Genomic DNA, 21879 nt, shown 5'->3' with positions numbered 1-21879 from the left:
CAATTCTGCATCCAGTTTGCCAGCTATCTTTGGATCCCATGATAGCTTTCCAGAGCTGCCTACCATGCCGAATCAAATCAAAGGCTTTGCTGGTCCATATACACGATGTCTACCCTCATCAATCTTTTTTGTCACCTTTTCAAAAAAATTGAAACAAATTCCTAAGTCATGATCTCCCACATACAAAGCCATGCTGACTATCTCTAATCAGCCCAATGATCCAAATACATATATACCTCATTCCTCAGAATCTTCTCCACTAACTTACCTACCACAGATGTCTATAGTTTCTAGGCTTTGCCTTGCAGCTTTCCAAAGTTTCCTCAAGGTATATTTAAATCACTTCTCAATGGAATGCACGACAGACTGAGTAAAACACATCACCATCTCCCTATGCTCCAGATCCTAATTAATATTATTCTCAAAGACAATCAGTGATAGAAACATGTGCTCAGATTGGTGTCAATGGCTCCTTTTAACTTATCTGGTAGACTGCTCTCTTTTACCCCTTACCCTGCATCTGCTAGTAGCATACAGTAACACAGAAACATAGAAAATAGGTGCAGAGTAAGCCATTCGACCCTGCGAGCCAAAACCGCAATTCAATATGATCATGGCTGATCATCCGAAATCAGAAACCGGTTCCTGCTTTTTCCCCATATCCCTTGATTCCGTTAGCCCTTAGAGCTATATCCAACTCTCTCTTGAATACATCCAGTGAATTGGCCTCCACTGCCTTCTGAGGCAGAGAATTCCACAACTCTCTGGGTGAAAAGGTTTTTCCTCATCTCAGACCTAAATGGCTTACCCCTTATTCTTAAACTATAACCCCTGGCTTGGTATAATCGTAAATTGTCCCTAGTGCGGGATTCGCTGGACAGCATTGACTAGGTGGGCCAAGGGGTCCGTTTCCGCGCTTTATCTCTAAACTAAAAAAAAACCTAACTAAACTAGATAGCAAGGCTAGTCACTGAGGCTGACTTTAATGTATAACTAGACCAAGTGGACCCGTTCGGCCCAAACTTCTCCTGCATTGGTGCAGCACCCTCCCCTTCCCCCCTCCCTCCTCCCCTCCCCCCTCCCCTCTCTCCTCCCCTCCTTCCCTCCCTATCCCCCCCCCCCCACTCCATCCCCCTTATCCTTCCTCCTCCCCCTCCCTCCCCAGGAGATAGATTTAAACTTTAAAATGTGACTAACTTAAAAAATATAAGACCAATTTCAATAAAACTACCATTTTTACCATTAAAGTGACAATGGTGAGTAAGGTGGGCCTAAAATTGTCGCGCTATCGTGTACCGTTTTGGCTGAAGTTCAGTCACAAACAAGATAACAAACGAGAGTTTTAATATATAGATAATACGCCCACAACTGGTTATTGCAGCGCGCAATGAAAGCTTTTCATTGTACCTTGGTACACGTGACAATAAACTAAACTGAACAGTACTGTCCTATACCCTCCACATCTGCCCCTCCTGTTCCCCTGCTACAGGGGAAATGGGCGGAACAGCCACTGCCCCATTGCCCACTTCATTAAGTTTTGCTTTAGGCCAGTACTTGGTTTGGAAACAGAGAGCCCGTGCCAAATGAAGAGGGTAACTCTGGCTGTAAAGCAATGTTATTAACTTTATCTCGGAGACTGTAAGCACCTGTTGATATTTTACAGGCTGTAGGACTGATTTAAATGATGAATCTTTGGCTGCTTCCCTTGGTAACAGTGGCCTGAAGCCAAATCCTGATATTGGGGCAAGAGAAGGGTTGGCATTCAGAGGGTGGAGTGGTAAAGTAGCTACCAATTGGGATACGGCAGACTTGAAAGGATACTCTTATTCTTAGCTTTAAAAAAAATTACTTCTCATACATATGTTGGAAGCCTTAGAACAACCCTCCCTGCATTAGCCAACATTCGGAGCATAATTTAATAAAGGTTATGCTTGTACGTGCACTTTTCGCAAGTGTCTCATTTGCTTCATATCAAGTCTATTTTTGCCATACTTCTGATGTGCTCTTTCCATCAAGCACTTCTCGTTATTTTTTATCCCAGAACAAATCATGCCTATTCATTTTATTTGCAAATCTTGTTGCTATCTCCCTAGTGCCCCTTACAATCAGTCTGAAGAAGGGTCCCGACTCAAAACATCACCTATCCATTTTCTCCATTGATTAGTTAAAAACCCTTGACAGCCTCTAAAATGACCAATGCTGCCTGACGTGGTATAGAAGCATGAATCCAATTCAAATAGACAAAGCTGTGGAATAAATTACCGGGTCAGGCATAAAATATTAAAATATTAAGAATACAATATTTGATGGTGTTGTGATGTTTATAGTTTGACCAAGTCTGGGCACGCGCCTCTAAACTCGTAGATCTATTACAAAATACTTCAAAGCAACCTATAATCACTGCCACACGCTTTTCAAATATCCGCCGAAATTGCATGGGCTTGGTCGTCCACAGAACCTCTCTTTCGGGCCAAGCAATTAACTTGGATATGCCGTAAAGTGCATCAATCCCGGTATTGAATACGTGCAATATTGTGGATTCACTAACAAGGAATCGATACGCAAGATCTTCATGAGGGACTGCAAGTCTGAGCTTCATCAAGATGATCAGCAACTGTTGAAAATGTGTTAATGAATGTCTAGTGGGGAGCTTGTCCTTAACATATTTGAAGGCCACCATCAAAACGGCAAACGTTGGTAAATCCGTGTGGAACTTAACCTTTTTGTCATTCTTGGAAAAGCTTTCTTCAGTCAGCTTAATTTAGGCTGCTTCTTGTCTTGCTTTAGCGAGCTCTTTATTGTTGTTGTCTGCGTGTGCTTCCAGTACTGTTATGTCTGCTGCACACATTTCTGTTTGTGTTGATAATATAATAATATAATAATATATTCCTTTATTCGTCCCACACCGGGGAAATTTAGTGTTACAGCAGCAAAGTGGAGAGCAAGAGATCATTCATTATAAATAGAAGATACATAAATTGTCGTCAGTTTTCCGTGTGTTCTTAGGTTATTGTTGACTCGTCTGCTGGGAGCAGTGCTGGTTGTGCAGTCTCACAGCAACGGGAAGGAAGTACATCCTATATCTCTCCTTCACGCACTTGGGGTGAAGGAGTCTGTCACAGAAGGAGCTAAGTGCAGTGACAGTGTCCTGCATGGGGTGGGAGTCGTTGTCCAGCAGCGATGTTAGCTTTGCCATCATCATCCTCCTCTCCCACCACCTGCACTGAGTCGAGGGTGCAACCCAGGACAGAGCCGGCCTTCCTGACCAGCTTGTCGAGCCTCTTCCCTTCCGCCGCTGATGTGTCCATTGTCTCCTTGACTGGTGTTTGTATTTCCATGTGTTCATGGTGTACTTGCAGCTGTGGTTCAAAGTTTTCTTCATAATTAACCTGTTCAGCATCATCTTGCGAAGCAAGTTCAGCATCATCTCAGTTACTCCTACTTCCACAATTTTTTGCAGCACAAAAATTGACCATTATAGAGGTTTTTTCAAGGTAAGAATGTACGTGTTGTATGTGTTACAAGTGTATGCCGGAAGCTGCTATGTCCTCCAGATGGCTTGAGCGACTCACGCACTTTGACCTTACAACCTTACGTGCAAGCCCCATATATATATGCATATACATAACCCATAAAGGTCGAATCACCGTTATGGTTTATGTATGTATAATATGGTAAATTTGTGCAGAGTGTGTGTTTGAGCAAAACAAGGGAAACTGCACAAGAGGGGGATGGGAGGGAAATGGGCAGAAACTAAGAAATAATAAAAATCAGAGAAATTAAGCAGGGGGAAAACATTAAAAAATAAAAATAACAAAAAAATGTGAGTTGATAAATGAGATATTTTCTGCATTTTAATGGTATCATCACACATACTGTTCCCCCACAACACTGATTACACTGCGAGAGACATAGCGAACGGCGGGTTTTGCTTACTAAAATGGCGGACGTTCCGCTCCGTTGCGTACGACACTTCAGTATACGCGATTTATTCACAAAATGCTGGAGTAACTCAGCAGGTCAGGCAGCATCTCGGGAGAGAAGGAATGGGTGACGTTTCGGGTCGAGACCTTTCTTCAGAATACGCGACGGAGTGGTCCATCAGAAGGGTCTCGACCCGAAACGTCACCCATTCCTTCTCTCCCGAGATGCTGCCTGACCTGCTGAGTTACTCCAGCATTTTGTGAATAAATCGATTTGTACCAGCATCTGCAGTTATTTTCGTTTACTCCTCTAGTTGGTTGTGTCTATATTCGGTTTAATCCAGCATCTGCAATTCCTTCCTAACCTCGATAACCACGTGCGTGGCGTGACGTCAGCACGAGGGGGCCGGGAGAGGGTGCCCGCGTGCTGGGCGTTGACCGCGTGCTGGACGTTGGCAGCGCGCGGAGAGAGGGAGGGTGAGCGAGGCGCGGCCACGTGCTGGGCGTTGACGTCGACATAAGGAGGGGGCGGGCGCTAGTGACTACGTGCCCCGCGTTGACGTCAACGGTCGGGAAATGGAGGCGGTGACGCGCGTCGCGTGCCCGCGCACGGACTGTCAGCGGCGGGAGAGCGCGGGCAGTGAGCGGTTCACTTCGTTTCTCACCGGTAGCACCATGAGCGAGTGCGGCCGCCGCAGCGGCGGCGGCGACCACCACCGGAGCGGCGGCGACCACCACCGGAGCTACTCCGGCTGCAAGCGCGCCCGCAATGGGGACACCAAAGTGACGGTGGTTCTCGGCGCGCAGTGGGGCGACGAGGGGAAGGGCAAGGTGGTCGACCTGTTGGCCACCGACGCCGATATGGTGTGCCGCTGTCAGGTAAGCGCTGCTGGCGCGGGTAACACCTCGGCTGCCCCAGCCCAGTAAACCCGGGTAACTGACCAGCGAGGGGCTGAAGAAAGTGCGTCCTTACCAACAACATACCCTACAAATAATCTGTCCACAAAACATTTATTTGTGTACATAAGGTCGTGTAGTGGGCAGCCTTGGTCCCTCATGGACAGTGTGTGCGAGTGTTTCCCCCACCGTAATTCAGGTTGGGACACCGCTCTGACTTGAGTCTAGGTCATACATCGCACTCCACGGATTTCAGGCAGTCGCTCCTACCTCGCACATCACTAAATATAGCAGGACTATTTTGTTTGGTTCAAGAGTGTCCTGTGATTCAAGCAAGGTCGTTCTCCCTCTGATGTAGTGGTCGGTAACTGATATTTCAGGCAGGAGTTTCGAACAGATCCCTGAGCAGACTTGTGTTATTCTGCAGTAAATGATGGACCGCAATAAATAATCAGGCCAGGTTTAAATGCATTGTTTTAATGCTGCGATAATCATATTTTGTGGTGCGGTGCACGTAAACCTGACTAGTAAGTTGTGAGCAAAGTGTGTTTCACTCCGATAATGCAGTTAAAGCAAGAGTTTTTAACAGCTCCGTGAGGTAACATGTCGTTCTGCAATAAATGATCACAATTAAATAATCAGTGTGTCAAAAATACAATTTAATCGTCATTCAACTGTTGATATTTAAATATAATTCTGATAACTTGCCAATGAAATGTTTCATTGGAATAAATACCAACAAATGTATTATCTGAAATGTGGAAAGATAAATTTGTCATAAAAAAAGTAATTTGTTCCAAATCAATTAAATTAATGCGGGGAGATACTTAACTATCGCGTACTGAAATGCAGGCAATAACTTTACTTTTCCTGGAAGTGCATTACAGGCATCAAACGTTGCGTGAAGTACTTCCAAAATCACCATAAATTTTCATTTAATGGCATTTAAGGAGGTTTTGGTTAAGCATATGGCTATGTAGAGAATGGATTGTGCACAGGTGGGTTAGAGATGGTCGTGGTATCATGTTTGGCACAGATATTGTGGGCCAAAATGCCTTCTCGTACTGCAGTTATAATTGCCATAAATATTTTATAATATTCTCTTGTTTCAGTAAAAGAGAACCATTGAAATATTTGGGGGAGAGTAAAACATTTTTTCATTTTTTACCATGATTCATTCAAAATGTTGCTTATAACTGTGCTGCAATGAACTCACCCAGTTGGGATGAGTACTCAGTAAAAAATGGAGTTAATTTGTTTCCATTCATGTATACAACATGGGAGCTGTATCGAAAAAAAACACAATAGTTTATTGCATCCTCCAAGCAGCATCAGGAAGATAAATATACTGGACTTGCTTGTTTTCTCAGTTGTAGTTTGGATGTGTGGATTAGAAATGTCATGGCTTTCATATTCCAGCTTGCATTTTCTTGGGTTGAGGCCCAAATGTCTCAAAGACCAACATTGTTGAATAGTTAAATGTTGATCAGAGTAATTGCTTCGCAATTTCAGTGCCTTGTCAATTTTGGTGCCTTGTCAATTTCGGTGCCTTGTCAATTTCGGTGCCTTGTCAATTTCGGTGCCTTGTCAATTTAGGTGCCTTGTCAATTTCGGTGCCTTGTCAATTTCGGCGCCTTGTCAATTTCAGTCCTTTGTCAATTTCAACAGCCTCCAACAATGTAACTGGAAGTCTGTGTTCTTAAAGAGAGTCTGCTAAAAATCAGTAAGATGGGGCTTACTGTATGAAACAATATTCTCTGACAGACTTTTCATTGGATAAAGATAGGTTCAGAAAATAGATATGTTTTTACATCTTTATTAGCCTGCACCCTCAATAGTGTGGAGACACAAAAGACTGCAGATGCTGGAATCTGGAGCAAAAAACAAATTGCTGGTGCAACTCCCTCCCCAGTCTGGAGAAAGGGTCTCAATTTGAAATGTAAACTGTTCATGTATTTTCACCAATGCTGCCTGACTAGTTGAGTTCCAACAGCAGTTTATTTTTACTCGCAGTACTCTGTACCCTGCCAATCTTAATTTATTACTTTATCTTTATCAACATCTAATTGATTCATTTTGAAGGGGAACTCTATGGAAATTATTATCTGTGATCAAATTATAATCGCTGACCATAAGTCAACGACATTGAACAGACACTTGCAGGGAGATTTTCACTTGGAAAATATTATGCATAAAGACTGGGCTAACAGTCCACTGTTGAGCAGCTGAAGTTAAGGTAAATACGAGACCTCCTTAGACACTGACCGAATTAGGAAAATAATTATATTTTTAATACATCTCACATATGTTCACTTCTAATCGTTACAGTGTAAACAAACTGCTCACCATTACCTGGAAAACAATATCACAGAAACTGATGCTGGTTTATACTGAAGATGGACGCAAAATGCTAGAGTAACTCAGCGGTTCAGGCAGCATCTCTGGAGAAAAGGAATAGATGGCATTTTGGGTCAGAATCCTTCTTCAGACTGCACGATGCAATTAGACTGCTCTCTCTCAGACTGCTCTTACAGAAACAGTTGCTTTACTTAAAGATGTGGCTTAAACTCCATTTGCAATCTTGAGTCATCATGGGAGCAACTTATAATATGTGGATCTGCCCGAATGAACTGGTGGTTTAGTTAAGCAATAGACACAAAAAAGAGTTCATATATGGCAGCAAGATTAGAAGTTGACTGTGTGGGCATTGATTGGTGACACTGCCACCCACCCACGGACCTAGTCCAGCAAGTCAGTGTCAGTCGTCTGTTTCCCATCACAGCTCCCTGTCAAATTCAGATGTTACTTGGCCAAATTGAGCAGTTGGCCTTTACCCTTGGACAGTTGGCCACACATGTCAGTCTCAAACCTTGTGACAAGCATGAGGCAGAGAAGATTCTGTCTCCCAGATTTAGTTGGTTCACGTGCACAGAACAGGCCCATTATCTGCTGTAAATATTAGCAACCTAAACTAACTACAGCAGGCATTTCAATGTCTCAATATGTCTGTTAACATTAAAACATAGTAATAGGTTAGGCCTATTGATTTTACTTTGATCATGTAACCACTGTGTTTCCCTTGAAGAAAGATCCCGACCCGATACGTCACCCATCCAGATTCTCCAGAGATGCAACCTGACCCGCTGAGTTACTCCATCACTTTGTATTTTTTTGTAAACCAGCATCTGCAGTTCCTTGATTCCTCATGTTCCTTTAGTTGCTTTTCTAAAAACCTTGAAACTCATTTATTGTTTTTTTTAGGGGGTTTTTCCCACATCTTGACCCAGTAATTAGCTCTGAATGTACGTATTTCATTATTGCTCCTCACAGAGTAGTGTCCTTTGATGCCTGGCGAGTCTGTTCATATCCTGCACCGTTAGACACATCCATGCATTGCTGATGCTCTGGATCTAAGACGATTCTTTGCTGTTTATCACAATGCTTGATCCAAGACACTACTTGATCTGTAGAGAGACACAAAAAGCTGGAGTAACTCAGCGGGACAGGCAGCATCTCTGGAGAGAAGAATGGGTGACATTTCGGGTCGAGGCCCTTCTTCAGCCGATCTGTAAGCAGACTTGCTCGTTCTGCAACCAGGGTGATATTTTAGACATTCTTTACAATATAATAATATGTTCCACATTTTTACCAACGTCCTCCTTAGATTATTTTGCTGTCTTTAATTTAAATTTGACGACATCTTTTACAAGAGTTCTGACGTTATTATTCCAGTAATGCTTATTTGGATGTCTGTATCAGTTTATTAAGAATCGCATAGTGGTGCAGCTGGTGGAGCTGCTGCCTCACAGCACCAGAGAACCAGGTTCGATCCTGACCTCAGGAGCTGTCTGTGCAGAGTCTGTACGTTCTCTCTGTGATCGCATGGGTTTCCTCCAGGTGCTCCGGTTTCCTCCCACATCCCAAAGACGTGCGGGTTCAAAGGCTAATTGGCCTTTGTAAATTGTCCCTAATGAGCAGCAAGTGGATGAGAAAGTGGGATAGCATAGAACTAGTGTGAATGAGTGATCTAAGGCCAGTGTGGACTCATTGGACTGAAGGGCCTGTTTCCATGCTGTATCTCTAAACTAAACTGAAGGATAATTTATCAATTTATCATGATGCAAATGATTTGCATTTGGTAGATAATTTGCTTAGATGCCTTTGATAACGAGTCCCTTGGATGCCTGGTGAGTCTGATCATCTTGTCCACATTGCCGATATTCAGAATGTAAGATGATTCTTTGCTCCTCTAATGCTGAGCATTACAACCATGCCACTTTAGTAAAGGTCGGGAGAGCAGCAGCAGCAGCAGCAAGGAAGACTGTTGGCTGAAAGTAAGTAAGTGTAAATTGCAGGTGAAAGTCTGTTTTAAAAAAGCGCCAAAGGGACGCTAGCAGTCATTCAGTAAAGGTCAGCAAGGAAGATCGTTGGCTGAACATTCAGGAAGGTAAATCATTCAGCAAGGAAGATCATTCAGCAAGGAAGACCGTTGGCTGAAAGTAAGTAAGTGTGAATTGCAGGTAAAAGTCCGTTTAAAAAAGAGCGCCAAAGGGACGCTAGCAGTCAGTCAGCGAAGTGCATACCTCCCAGCTAGTCAAAGGAAGGCAGAATAGGAGTGAGTGCGGGGATTGGCTGATCAATTAAATTAGAAGTCTGGTAAATTGGTCAATTAGTCAATTTAGTGACTGATTTAAACAAGGCATGCACAAGGGGTGCGGCCCTGTCGAGGGAAGTGCCCTGTGAGAAAAGTGCAGGTCTTTGGCTGCGAGTCTTCGGCGAGGTGAGGAGGATACACTTGTTTTTGGGCCTGATTTGTTTTTTGACACTAAAGTAATGGCGGACAAGTTGGTGCAGTGTGTTTCCTGCAGGATGTGGGATGGTAGGGACTCAGCTGGAGCTTCTGGGAGCTACACCTGCAAGAACTGTGTCCAGGTGCAGCTCCTGAATGGACGTGTGGTGGAGTTGGAGAAGCAGCTGGATGACCTCGGGGCCATCAGGGAATGCGAGAGTTTCCTGGACAGGACCTACTGTGAGGCTGTCACGCCAAGGGTCCAGGTTGAGCGAAGGTGGGAGACCGTTTCAAATGGGAGTGAACGTGGACTACAGGAGACCCCGGTGGCTGTGCCTATTCATTGCAAATAGGTACACCCTCTTTGGAGCTGTTGGGGCAGAAGACGCTTCCAGTCTGAGCGGCGGACAGGTTGGTGGCTCTAATCCAGGCAAGGAGACTCGACCGGGGAGACCGAAGTCAGGAAGACCGGATTCAGAACATCCTAGCGAGGGAAGACGATCAACCGGAAGTAGTTGTGCACGTGGGCACGAACGACATCGGGAGGAAGAGGTAGTAGATACTGCAATGTGAGTTTAGAGAGTTAGGAAGAAGACTGAGAAGTAGGACGTTGAGGGTGGTTATCTCTGGATTGTTACCTGTACCTCGTGCTGGTGAGGGCAGGAACAGAGAGATCGGGGATATGAATGTATGGCTGAGGGGCTGGTGCAGAGAGCAGGGATTTAGTTTTCTGGACCATTGGGATCTCTTCTGGGGTAGGGGTGACCTGTACAAAAGGGATGGGTTACACCTTAACAGCAGGGGGACCAACATTCTGGCAGGCAGGTTTGCTAGTGCTACATGTGTGGGTTTAAACTAAGTAGAGGGGGGAGGGGTTGACAAATTGGGAATATGAAGATGGAGTTAAAGGGAAAGTGAATACAGGAGAAATTGCAAAGGACTCTCGAATAAATGGGAAGGAAAGTTTTAGATGGGATAAGAGAGTAAGGTCAGGGCCAATGGAGAAGGGCGGGAATACCAAAGTTAAAGTGTTGTATTTAAATGCGCGAAGTATAAAAAATAAAGTGGATGAATTTGAGGCTCAGTTAGACATTGGCAAGTATGATGTTGTGGGAATTACAGAGACATGGCTACAAGAGGACCAGGACTGAGAACTGAATATTACACAATGTATAGAAAAGACAGACAGGTGGGCAGAGGGGGTGGGGTCGCTCTGTTGGTGAGGAATGATATTCACTCCCTAGCAAGGGGTGACATAGAATCAGGAGATGTAGAATCAGTATGGATAGAAATGAGGAATTGTAAGGGTAAAAAGACCCTAATGGGAGTTATCTACAGGCCCCCAAACAGTAGCCTCGACATAGAGTTGAATCAAGAGCTAAAATTGGCATGTCGCAAATGTAATGCTACGGTGGTTATGGGAGATTTCAACATGCAGGTAGACTGGGAAAATCAGGTTGGTACTGGACCCCAGGAAAGGGAGTTTATGGAGTGCCTCCGAGATGGATTCTTAGAACAGCTTGTACTGGAGCCTACTAGGGAGAAGGCAATTCTGGATTTAGTGTTGTGTAATGAACCTGATCTGATAATGGGAACTCAAGGTAAAAGAACCATTAGGAGGCAGTGATCACAATATGATAAGTTTTACTCTACAAATTGAGAGGGAGAAGGGAAAATCGGAAGTGTCAGTATTACAGTATAGCAAAGGGGATTACAGAGGCATGAGGCAGGAGCTGGCCAGATTTGACTGGAAGGAGGCCCTAGCAGGGAAGATGGTGGAACAGCAATGGCAGGTATTCCTGGGAATAATGCGGAAGTTGCAGGATCAATTTATCCCAAAATGGAGGAAAGATTCTAAGGGGAGTAAGAGGCACCCGTGGCTGACGAGGGAAGTCAAGGACAGCATAAAAATAAAAGAGAAGTATAACATAGCAAAGAAGAGTGGGAAGCCAGAGGATTGGGACTCTTTTAAAGAGCAACAGAAGATAACTAAAAAGGCAATAAGGGGAGAAAAGATGAGGTACGAGGGTACACTAGCCAATAATATAAAGGAGGATAGTAAAAGCTTTTTGTGAAGTGGAAAAAAATAGTCAAGGCAAATGTGGGCCCCTTGAAGACAGAAGCAGGGGAATTTATTGTGGGGAACAAGGAAATGGCAGACGAGTTGAACCGGTACTTTGGATCTGTATTCACTAAGGAAGATACAAACAATCTCCCAGATGTTCTAGTGGCCAGAGATCCTAGGGTGACGGAGGAAATGAAGGAAATTCACATTAGGCAGGAAATGGTGTTGGGTAGACTGATGGGACTGAAGGCTGATAAATCCCCAGGGCCTGATGGTCTGCATCCCAGGGTACTTAAGGAGGTGGCTCTAGAAATCATGGACACATTGATGATCATTTTCCAATGTTCTATAGATTCAGGATCAGTTCCTGTGGATTGGAGGGTAGCTAATGTTATCCCACTTTTTAAGAAAGGAGGGAGAGAGAAAACGGGAAATTATAGACCAGTTAGTCTGACATCAGTGGTGGGGAAGTTGCTGGAGTTAATTATAAAATACGAAATTGCAGAGCATTTGGATAGCAGTAACAGGATTGTTCCGAGTCAGCATGGATTTACGAAGCGGAAATCATGCTTGACTAATCTTCTGGATTTTTTTGAGGATGTAACTAGGAAAATTGACAGGGGAGAGCCGGTGGATGTCATGTACCTTGACTTTCAGAAAGCCTTTGACAAGGTCCCACATAGGAGATTAGCGGGCAAAATTAGAGCACATGGTATTGGGGGTAGGGTACTGACATGGATAGAAAATTGGTTGGCAGACAGAAAGCAAAGAGTGGGGATAAATGGGTCCCTTTCGGAATGGCAGGCAGTGACTAGTGGGGTACCGCAAGGCTCGGTGCTGGGACCGCAGCTATTTACAATCTACATTAATGACTTGGATGAAGGGATTAAAAGTACCATTAGCAAATTTGCAGATGATACAAAGCTGGGTGCCAATGTGATCATGCCTGATCATTCTCAATCAGTACCCCGTTCCTGCCTTCTCTCCATACCCCCTGACTCTGCTATTTTTAAGAGCTCTACCTAGCTCTCTCTTGAAAGCATCCAGAGATTTGGCCTCCACTGCCTTCTGAGGCAGAGAATTCCACACAACTCTCTGACTGAAAAAGTTTATCCTCATCTCCGTTCTAAATGGCCTACCCCATATTCTTAAACTGTGGCCCCTGGTTCTGGATTCCCCAATATTGGGAACATGTTTCCTGCCTCTAACGTGTCCAATCCCTTAATAATCTTATGTTTCAATAAGATCCCCTCTCATCCTTCTAAATTCCAGGGTATACAAGCCTAGTCGCTGCAGTCTTTCAACATATGATAGTCCCGCCATTCCGGGAATTAACCTAGTAAACCTACGCTGCACGCCCTCAATAGCAAGAATATCCTTCCTCAAATTTGGAGACCAAAACTGCACACAGTACTCCAGGTGCGGTCTCACTAGCGCCCTGTACAACTGCAGAAGGGCCTCTGCTCCTATACTCAACTCCTCTTGTTATGAAGGCCAACATTCCATTGGCTTTCTTAACTGCCTGCTGTACCTGCATGCTTCCTTTCAGTGACTGATGCACTGGGACACCCAGATCTCGTTGTACGTCCCTAACTTGACACCATTCAGATAATAATCTGCCTTCCTATTCTTACCACCAAAGTGGAGACCCTCACATTTATCCACATCAAACGGCATCTGCCATGCATCTGCCCACTCGCACAACCTGTCCAAGTCACCCTGCAACCTCATAGCATCTTCCTCACAATTCACACTGCCACCCAGCTTTGTGTCATCTGCAAATTTGCTAATGTTACTTTTAATCCCTTCATCCAAGTCATTAATGTATACTGTAAATAGCTGCGGTCCCAGCACTGAGCCTTACGGTACCCCACTAGTCACTGCCTGCCATTCTGAAAGGGACCCATTTATCCCCACTCTTTGCTTTCTGTCTGCCAACCAATTTTCTATCCATGTCAGTACCCTACCCCCAATACCATATGCTCTAATTTTGCCCACTAATCTCCTATGTGGGACCTTGTCAAAGGCTTTTTGAAAGTCAAGGTACACCACATCCACCGGCGCTCCCCTGTCCATTTTCCTAGTTACGTCCTCAAAAAATTCCAGAAGATCAGTCAAGCATGATTTCCCCTTCATAAATCCATGCTTAAGACTCAAAAGAATGGATTGTTGGTAAGTCCATTGCATAAAAAAAAGGTACGTTAGTTGAGAGGGGACGGGATTTTTATCGTCACTGAGTACATGAATGTGTAATTCGCATTAATTTAGGTGGGAAATGCCTAAATTAACTGGAAACAAGGTGTCCTTTTCTTCCAGGCTTCCTACATTGTCCACCATTCCACTCCTCTTATCCCAACATCTAAAAGTTGATGTTTTTGACATCTAACCTGCTGCTAGTCCTCCTTCAAAATGCCCAAACCCTAATGACAAACCAAGCTATATATCTACGTTGTCCTACATTCCAGGACAGATTGTCCACATTTGCAAATTGCACTGTTTTTGAAAATTGGTCACCACAACCAGAAATGGGCTTAAAAACTTATAACAGGCTTAAAATAACCAGACACAGGTGTCCCTGAATGCAGTTTAGGCTCTTTCTAAATAAACGTTGATTTCACAACTGTTGCTCTGATGAATCTACATGATTTTGGAATGATTGATGGTAACTTACACTGTTCACTTTTCTGGTATGTTCAAGAATCCCAATTTATATTTATTATTTGGTCTCCACTGCCTTCAAATGCCTGAGATGTGCTTCACTATGGTGTCCTGAATAATTTGGTGTACTTCGATCACATGTTTATGCTGAAGAAATAGCAGCTGTAAGTTGGATTTCGATCCCGATTTTTTAATTTATCTCTCAAAATTCAAATTGACATGTGCATTCCTTATTTTATTCATTGTTAGTCTCTTTCACAATCCAATGTGAAAATATAAGTAGCTTATTTAATGTCCAAAAAACTCAAGCGCCTTTACCTACCTGTTTATTAGGCCAAAATATCTGGTCCACTTTTCCCTTATGGAATACTAAAGGTCAGATTGGAGTGCTAAGTAAGAACATGAGAAGGTCAGTTAAATGTTTGTTGTTGGCAACAGCACAAGATCTGGAGCTATGTCATCAGTCACCCCAGACACATCAAGGTCTCATTGCATGGTTAGAGGTTATTATAAATTCATTCAGAAACTCAATTGCAATTGTTGCCTTGTAATAAAGAAGTGAAGAAAAAGCTTCACAATGCCACCTGAATATTTTGCAAAATATTGCCAGATTACAACCATTTTTTAACGGATTGCCATTAGTGAAGCTATGATTGTATGTTATATGGTAGTCCCTGAAATAAATGAATAACATTCACAGGATCGATCAAACCCGGGTCTCTGGTGCTGCAAGGCAGCAACTCTACTAGTGCATCACTGTGCTGCTGCCCAGTGGCAGGTAGATGGGGTATGTTGGTCGACCTGGGCAAGTTGCACCAAAGGGCCTGTTGCCGCACTGTATAACTCTGACTCTATGTGCAGGATGGGAATTGGATTCAGGAAGTCTCACATTATTGACTCATAGTCATACAGCATGGAAACAGGCCCTTCAGCCCAACCTGCCCATGCTGACCAAGATACCCCATCGACATCAGTCTGAAGAAGGATGTCGACCTGAAACGTCATCCTTTCCTTTTCTCCAGAGATGCTGCCTGTCCAGTGAGTTACTCCAGCATTTTGTGTCTGTACCCCATTCTACACGTCCCACCTGCCTGCATTTGGTCCATATCTCTCGAACCCTTTCCTATCCATATACCTGTCCAATAGCTTGTGTTCCTCTGTCACATAGATGGAAGCCTTCCTCAGCCAGACAGCTGTTATTTATGCATCCCTGCCATGTTTAATAGAGGCGTATATGCTGTTCCATTACAATGAATGATACAAGGATACAAATAAATCATTTATTGCCTGATCAACGGCACAGTGGGTAGCAAAACTGAAGAGCTATTCCATTATTCCTGAATTGGATCTTGTTCACGATGTCTTGCATGTGAGGCTTTGAGTAACGCACCAATGGTTCCATTGGGAACTGCCTCCCATTCGCCCTCTTCAGCACATGTTTGGCTGTGACATGGAAGAGAGAAACGCACTGAAGGTGTCAATGCAATGGATTTCCCACTCTCCCCACTGGATTCAACACAAGTCTAGCAACATCTCTAAACCATTCTGAGCTGACAGGCAAATGCACTTTGCTTCTGACCTTTCACCTGTATTCCAAACATGACCAGCATACAAACAATAACACTGTTCATATTGGACGTGGCAGTCATATTGACCTGTTATGTGCGGCGACAGGCAGCAGATGGGAATGTTCAGTGAACTTTGACGGCACCAGACATGTGGCGGCTCAAGTGTACTTGCGGTCAGCCAAGGTGAGGTCAGCTGTATGATTTTACTGGGGTGTATGCAAAACAAAGCATTTAATTGTATCTAGGTGCATATGACAATAAAATATCATTGAATTATTGATTTGTCTTGCACTATAAATTATTCCTTTCATCCTGTATCTGTACACTGTGGACGGCTTGATTGTATTCATGTATTGTCTTTCCACTGACTGGATAACACTCAACCAAAAAGCTGTTCACTGTTCCTCGTTACATGTGATAATAACCTAAACTAAAATGCCGGCGTTGGGGCAGCGCAGTGGTAGAGCTGAAGCCTTACAATGCCGGGTAGCCAGGATTCTCCCTGTGAACCCGTAGGATTTCTCTGGGTGCTCCAGTTTCCTCCCACATTTTGAAGACGTGCAGGTTTGTAGGTTAATTGGCCTCGTTAAAGATTGGAAATGGTCCCTAGTGTGTAGAATAGTGCTAGTGTACGGGGATTCGGTTGGTTGAAGGGCCTGTTTCCACGCTGTATCACTAAACTAAATTAAGAATAGGTGCTAGCAGGAATAAGGCTGTGACATAATTTTAATGCTGCAAGGAATAAGCAAGACCTAGGAAGCTGAATTCCTTGACCAGCCCAGAGAATCATTCTTCCTTTAGGCCCACAAGAATTCCAGAAAGCTGTTGCATTTTGGAACTTACCCAAGTTTCTTTTTCCTGCTCTGCCTGTGGTTTGGATTTAGGATTTTGCACAAACAGGCTCCCAATCAAAATTCCACAGCAATCCTAATGATGTCAGTAGAAGATAAATATGCAATATAGAGTCCCTACCTGCCAGGGTAAATAGTCATTCCGTGCTTGGTGTGAGATAAGATGTCAGGGAACTTTTCCTTGCACATTCTGTAACACCTGAAGGACTGTGCAATTGCAGATCAATAGCCTGTGACCTTCAATTACAAAGATTCACAGCAGAGAGTTCCTGTTTGTGCAACTATCATTCTTATGCCACAAGTCCATCAACATACCATTTCTTTATTTTCACATTATCTATTTGTATACTTCTACTTCAATGTTACATACTTTGGGAGGGGTTATGGGGAGAAGGTAGGAGAATGAGGTTGAGAGGGAAACATAGATCAGGCATGATTGAATAGCGGAGTAGACTTGATGGGCTGAATGGCCTAATTCTGCTCTTGTAACTTATGAACCTATAAAACCCAGACCCTTAACAGCTTTGAACAGCGAGATCTTGTGGTCCGTTTATAACTCCCTGAAAGAGGCAAGATAAGTAGACAGAGTGGTAAAGAAGGCATATGGTACGCTTGGCTTCATTGATCGAAGCTTTGAGTTATGAGAGTCAGGAAGTCATGATGCAACTTTATAGGACTTTGGTTAGGCTGCATTTGGAGTAATGCAGCCAGTTCTGGTTGCTCCAGTACAGGACAGATATGCAGCCTTTGGAAATTTACCAGAATGATGCCTGGATGAAGGGGTGTTAGCTACAGGGAGAGTTTGAAGGACCTTGGATTGTTTTCTCTGGAATGCCAGAGGCTAAGAAGAGATCTGATAAATGTATATAACATTATGAGGCATAGTAGAGTAGATGGTCAGACTCTTTAACCCAGGATGGAAGTATGAAACACTAAAGGACATAACTTTAAGCTGTGAGGGACAAAGTTTAACGGAGAGATGCGGGGCAAGATTTTTTCCCACAGAGGGTGGCAGCGCCTGGAACACACTGCCAAGGATGGTGGTGGAAGCGGATACGATTGTGGCATTTAAGAGACATTTGTACGGGTACGTGGATATGTTGGGAATGGAGGGATTTGGATCATGTGCAGGCAAATAAAGCAGGCAAATGTCTTCATATCATATCATATACATACAGCCGGAAACAGGCCTTTTCGGCCCACCAAGTCCGTGCCGCCCAGCGATCCCCGCACATTAACACTATCCTACACCCACTAGGGACAATTTTTACATTTACCCAGCCAATTAACCTACATACCTGTACGTCTTTGGAGTGTGGGAGGAAACCGAAGATCTCGGAGGAAACCCACGCACACGTTCAACACAGATTCAATGGGCTGAGCGTGCTGTTCCTGTGCTGTACTGTTGTATGGTCTAAATGTGCAATATTTTTTAATCAATACAATTTTATCGTTAATTATTTGCTTCAATCACTAATTTACATTTTTACCTGTGTTGTAGGGTGGAAACAATGCAGGCCACACTGTTGTGGTGGATGGAACTGAATACAAGTTTCACCTTTTCCCAAGTGGCATTATTAATCAAAAAGCTACCTCTTTTTTAGGTAAGTGAATTGACTTGGTGAATGTAAAATAAAATTTTGAGTTGAGTGGACAAATATCACTATTGGCTCAATAAGATATATATTTGTTCTATATCATTAGGAAGGTCTGTTGAAAAGATCTGAATAGTACAGTTCACTTCAGCATCCTTGGATTAGGTGGAGAAAAATTGTCTCGTGCATCAGTTCTGGTGATAATTTAGTGACTGAAGAGTCTTGGGGATGTTTCAGAGGGAATGAAGTCAGACATCTACAATTTCATCAGTCGTGAAATGGGCACAGATTTTGCCACTGAGGCAAGAAACGTAAAGGAATCTTTGATCAGTGATAAGCTTGAGCTCATGCAATTGAGTATTAGAGATAAGAGATCAATGGGGAGTTTATGTTCAATGGTCATAGGAGCAGAATTAGGCCATTCAGCCCATCAAGTCTACTCTGCCATTCAATCATGGCTGATCTATCATTTCCCCTTCAATCCCATTCTCCTGTCTTCTCACAACCCTTGACACCCTTACTAATCAAGAATCTGTCAATCTCCACCTTAAAAATACCCAATGGCTTGGCCTCCATAGCTGTCCGTGGCAACAAATTCCACAGATTTTTGGGAAAAACAAAATGGAAAGGACAGATAAATTCTGTAATCTTGCATTATAAACATGAGACTTAGCACTAGGGTTTTTGCTTAAGGGTCATTTGTTATTCAGTTAACAGCATCTTAACTCAATATTTTGTACCCAAGAGTGTCCAAAAACAGTAATGCAGTTCATTATTTGCAGTGAAATTTCAATACCAATTAGTAGAACCAGCAGGAAGATGAGAAAATTATTTGAGCACAGTTGATGGGCAGAGAAGCCTGACCAAATTGTTAAAATGCTATTCTATTTGCAGAAATCAATCAAAATTGAAGGAAACTCCAAAGGTGTTGCATGTCATAGTGGGAGAAAGTCAAAATTCCCAAATTTCACAGAAAATTAATGCTAGGGGCTTTTTATTCTGCTGGAAAAGTTAAAGCCTCAGCAGGGAAGCGTTTTTAGGCTGTTGACTCCAAGCGGAAATGTGAGGACACTTTTGGCGTTAGATGAACCTGTAATCTATTACAGTACCTACATGTACCAATGTGTCTCACTATTTTTACTACTTTAGGCAATGGTGTTGTAATACATCTGCCTGGATTGTTTGAAGAAGCTGAGAAAAATGAAAAAAAAGGTATTTTAGTTCAAATGTTGGCTTACAGTTCCTTTCTAATGTGCAGTAAAATACTTCCGATGTTGACAATGTTTTTATATTTTTCTTCAGACATTCAGAAAGCACTAATTTGAATGCCTTTTGTTTAACCAGTCACCTTCTTGGAAGACTTTCTTTTAAAAAAAAAATTGTTCAACCTTCCAATATCTGATTTTAAAGTAAATGGACTAAGCACATTTTACCTCACTCTGATATGATCTGCTACAATTAAATATTTTCATGCTTAAATGCCTTTTGTCCTTCTCCATGATTAAAATAAAGTTTTATTTTAACACCTTTTAATAATTTCTCACTCTCTTTATTCCTGTACATTGGGAGAATTGAAGAGCTGTATTATCTTAGTGACTGCATCTCTTTATAACATGATGGCAAATCTTTTGCCTCTACCTCTGTCCTACTATGGTTTGCACCTTTTAAAGTTTTTTAGAGAAACACCGTGTGGCGCAATGCCTTCACTATTCCTCCATTTAACTAAATATATTCTGTCCTTGAAGTTATTAATGACATGATTGCTTTCCACTTCCACAAAGCTATGAGCAACCTAGCATTCTTTAATATCAAAGCCAAAAATATTAAGTCCCTAATCCTTCTTTCAACCAGTCTCGATTATTGTCACCATATTTAGTTTCACAAGGATAACCAATAGTTTAGTTCACCAGAATTTTTAAAAATCAATTTTGATGACACATCCAGCACCAGCATTGCTAATTTACAGTACGTTTATACAGTACATGTGCAATCAAAACCCCCTGACTGGTTTCCTGCTTTTGATCATTTCTTTAATCAAAACCTCAAAAAATCTTGTGCTCTGTCTACCCCGATTCTCCTTTTCCTTGTCAAATACAGTTACACAGTTAAACCCACCAGTGTTAATGGGTGGGAATGGTGAGAATCAAAATGCCATACACAGTTTGGGTGAGTGCCTTGTGCAACATCTCCAGTCTGCAAGGCTGATTCCAAATTTCCAGTTGCAATTTCCATCTTGCTTCGTTCTAACATTGTTCTTTGGTCTCCGATGCTGTTCTAAAAAGGCCCAAAGCAAGCTCAGAGACTGATACCTTCTCTTACCAGGCACATTACTGTCTCCCAGGTTCAACATTGAATTCAATAGTCAAATAATCAGCATTTCCGACTTTATATTTCACATTTTCAGCATTCACTATTTTTCTTGAATCAAGAGCTTTTAATTGTCAAATGACAACAGAACAGTGAAATTCTTAACGCAATAACACACTAATATATATATATACAACAATCAATAACACAAGGTTAATAATCAGCAATACAAGGTAACCATAATAGTGCAAAAAACAAATAGTACAACCAAACATTACAGTCTATAGAAGATAGTTGCTGGGGTTAGTGATATAAGGGTCTAAGAGCCTGATAGTTGCTGAGAAAACGCTATTCTTGAACCTAGTTGTCAAGGTTTTTGGGCTCCTGTACCACCTTCCCCTTGGTAGTACTGATATGAGAGCTTACCCAGGGAGGTGTGGGTTAATTATGATTTTGGCTGCATTTCTGAGGAAGCGCCTCCTATCCCTCCCTTCAGTAGTAGGGAGGTCAGTATCCATGATGGAGCAGGAAGTGTCGACCCCTCTCTATCGTCTTCTTCGCTACTGGGCGTTTGAGTTGCTAAACCAGGCTGTGATGCAGCCAGTAAGTATGCTCTCTATCGTACACCTGTCAAAGGTCGATAGAGTATTCGTCGACATATTGAATCTCCATGGTCTTCCAAGGAGGTAGAGGTGCTGATGACCTTTCTTTGGGATTGCACTGATGTAGTGGGCCAGGACAGATCTTCAGAGATGTGTCCTTTGCCAATATGCCAGCTTTACTTGGGACAAGCAGGAACTCTTTATTGATTGGTATGTTACGAATGCTTTAATCTCTGCATTGATCTCCTATTCTCAAGTGCAATTCTTTTTGTTAGGCTTAAAAGATTGGGAGAAGAGGCTGATTATTTCAGACAGAGCGCATCTAGGTAAGTGGTCTTAAAGCGGTTCACTCAAATGTTTTCTCTCAAATTAAATTTATGAAAGCAGAATATGTGGCTGTGGAGACAGTTTCTTTTGAACTCAACATTATTTTTCTATTTAATTTGACAGTGTTTGATTTTCATCAAGCAGTTGATGGCCTCCAAGAGACCCAACGACAAGAGCAAGAGGGGAAAAAGTAAAAAGTGCCTCAGTGTTAAACTCGTGTGCTGCAACAGAACATTAGAATTTAGAACAAGTTCATGATTAGGGCATTTTGTACTGTGAAACTTCGCTTACTTTGTA

At 42.8% G+C, this 21879-nt stretch overlaps 1 protein-coding gene and 1 long non-coding RNA gene across 2 annotated transcripts in view; one reads left to right on the top strand and one right to left on the bottom strand.

The window, feature by feature from the left end:
• LOC144597299 (uncharacterized) overlaps window positions 1–4007 on the bottom strand; it is a 162412-nt gene extending 158405 nt beyond the window's left edge. The window contains exon 1 of the long non-coding RNA XR_013547729.1: window positions 3937–4007. This is a non-coding gene — a long non-coding RNA (uncharacterized LOC144597299). The remainder of the gene's footprint in view (window positions 1–3936) is intronic.
• A 516-nt stretch (window positions 4008–4523) lies between these two features.
• The window catches only part of adss1 (adenylosuccinate synthase 1), a 37138-nt gene continuing 19782 nt past the window's right edge, over window positions 4524–21879 (top strand). The window contains exons 1-5 of the mRNA XM_078406474.1: window positions 4524–4802; window positions 18253–18355; window positions 19496–19558; window positions 21531–21581; window positions 21706–21772. Of these exons, the coding sequence (XP_078262600.1) occupies window positions 4599–4802; window positions 18253–18355; window positions 19496–19558; window positions 21531–21581; window positions 21706–21772 (488 nt within the window). The 5' untranslated portion in view covers window positions 4524–4598. The remainder of the gene's footprint in view (window positions 4803–18252; window positions 18356–19495; window positions 19559–21530; window positions 21582–21705; window positions 21773–21879) is intronic.

The sequence above is a fragment of the Rhinoraja longicauda genome, chromosome 10, assembly GCF_053455715.1.
Source record: "Rhinoraja longicauda isolate Sanriku21f chromosome 10, sRhiLon1.1, whole genome shotgun sequence".
Taxonomy (NCBI): Eukaryota; Metazoa; Chordata; class Chondrichthyes; order Rajiformes; family Arhynchobatidae; genus Rhinoraja; species Rhinoraja longicauda.
Note: the sequence above shows the minus strand (reverse complement) of the source record. Positions and strands in the feature narration are given on the sequence as shown.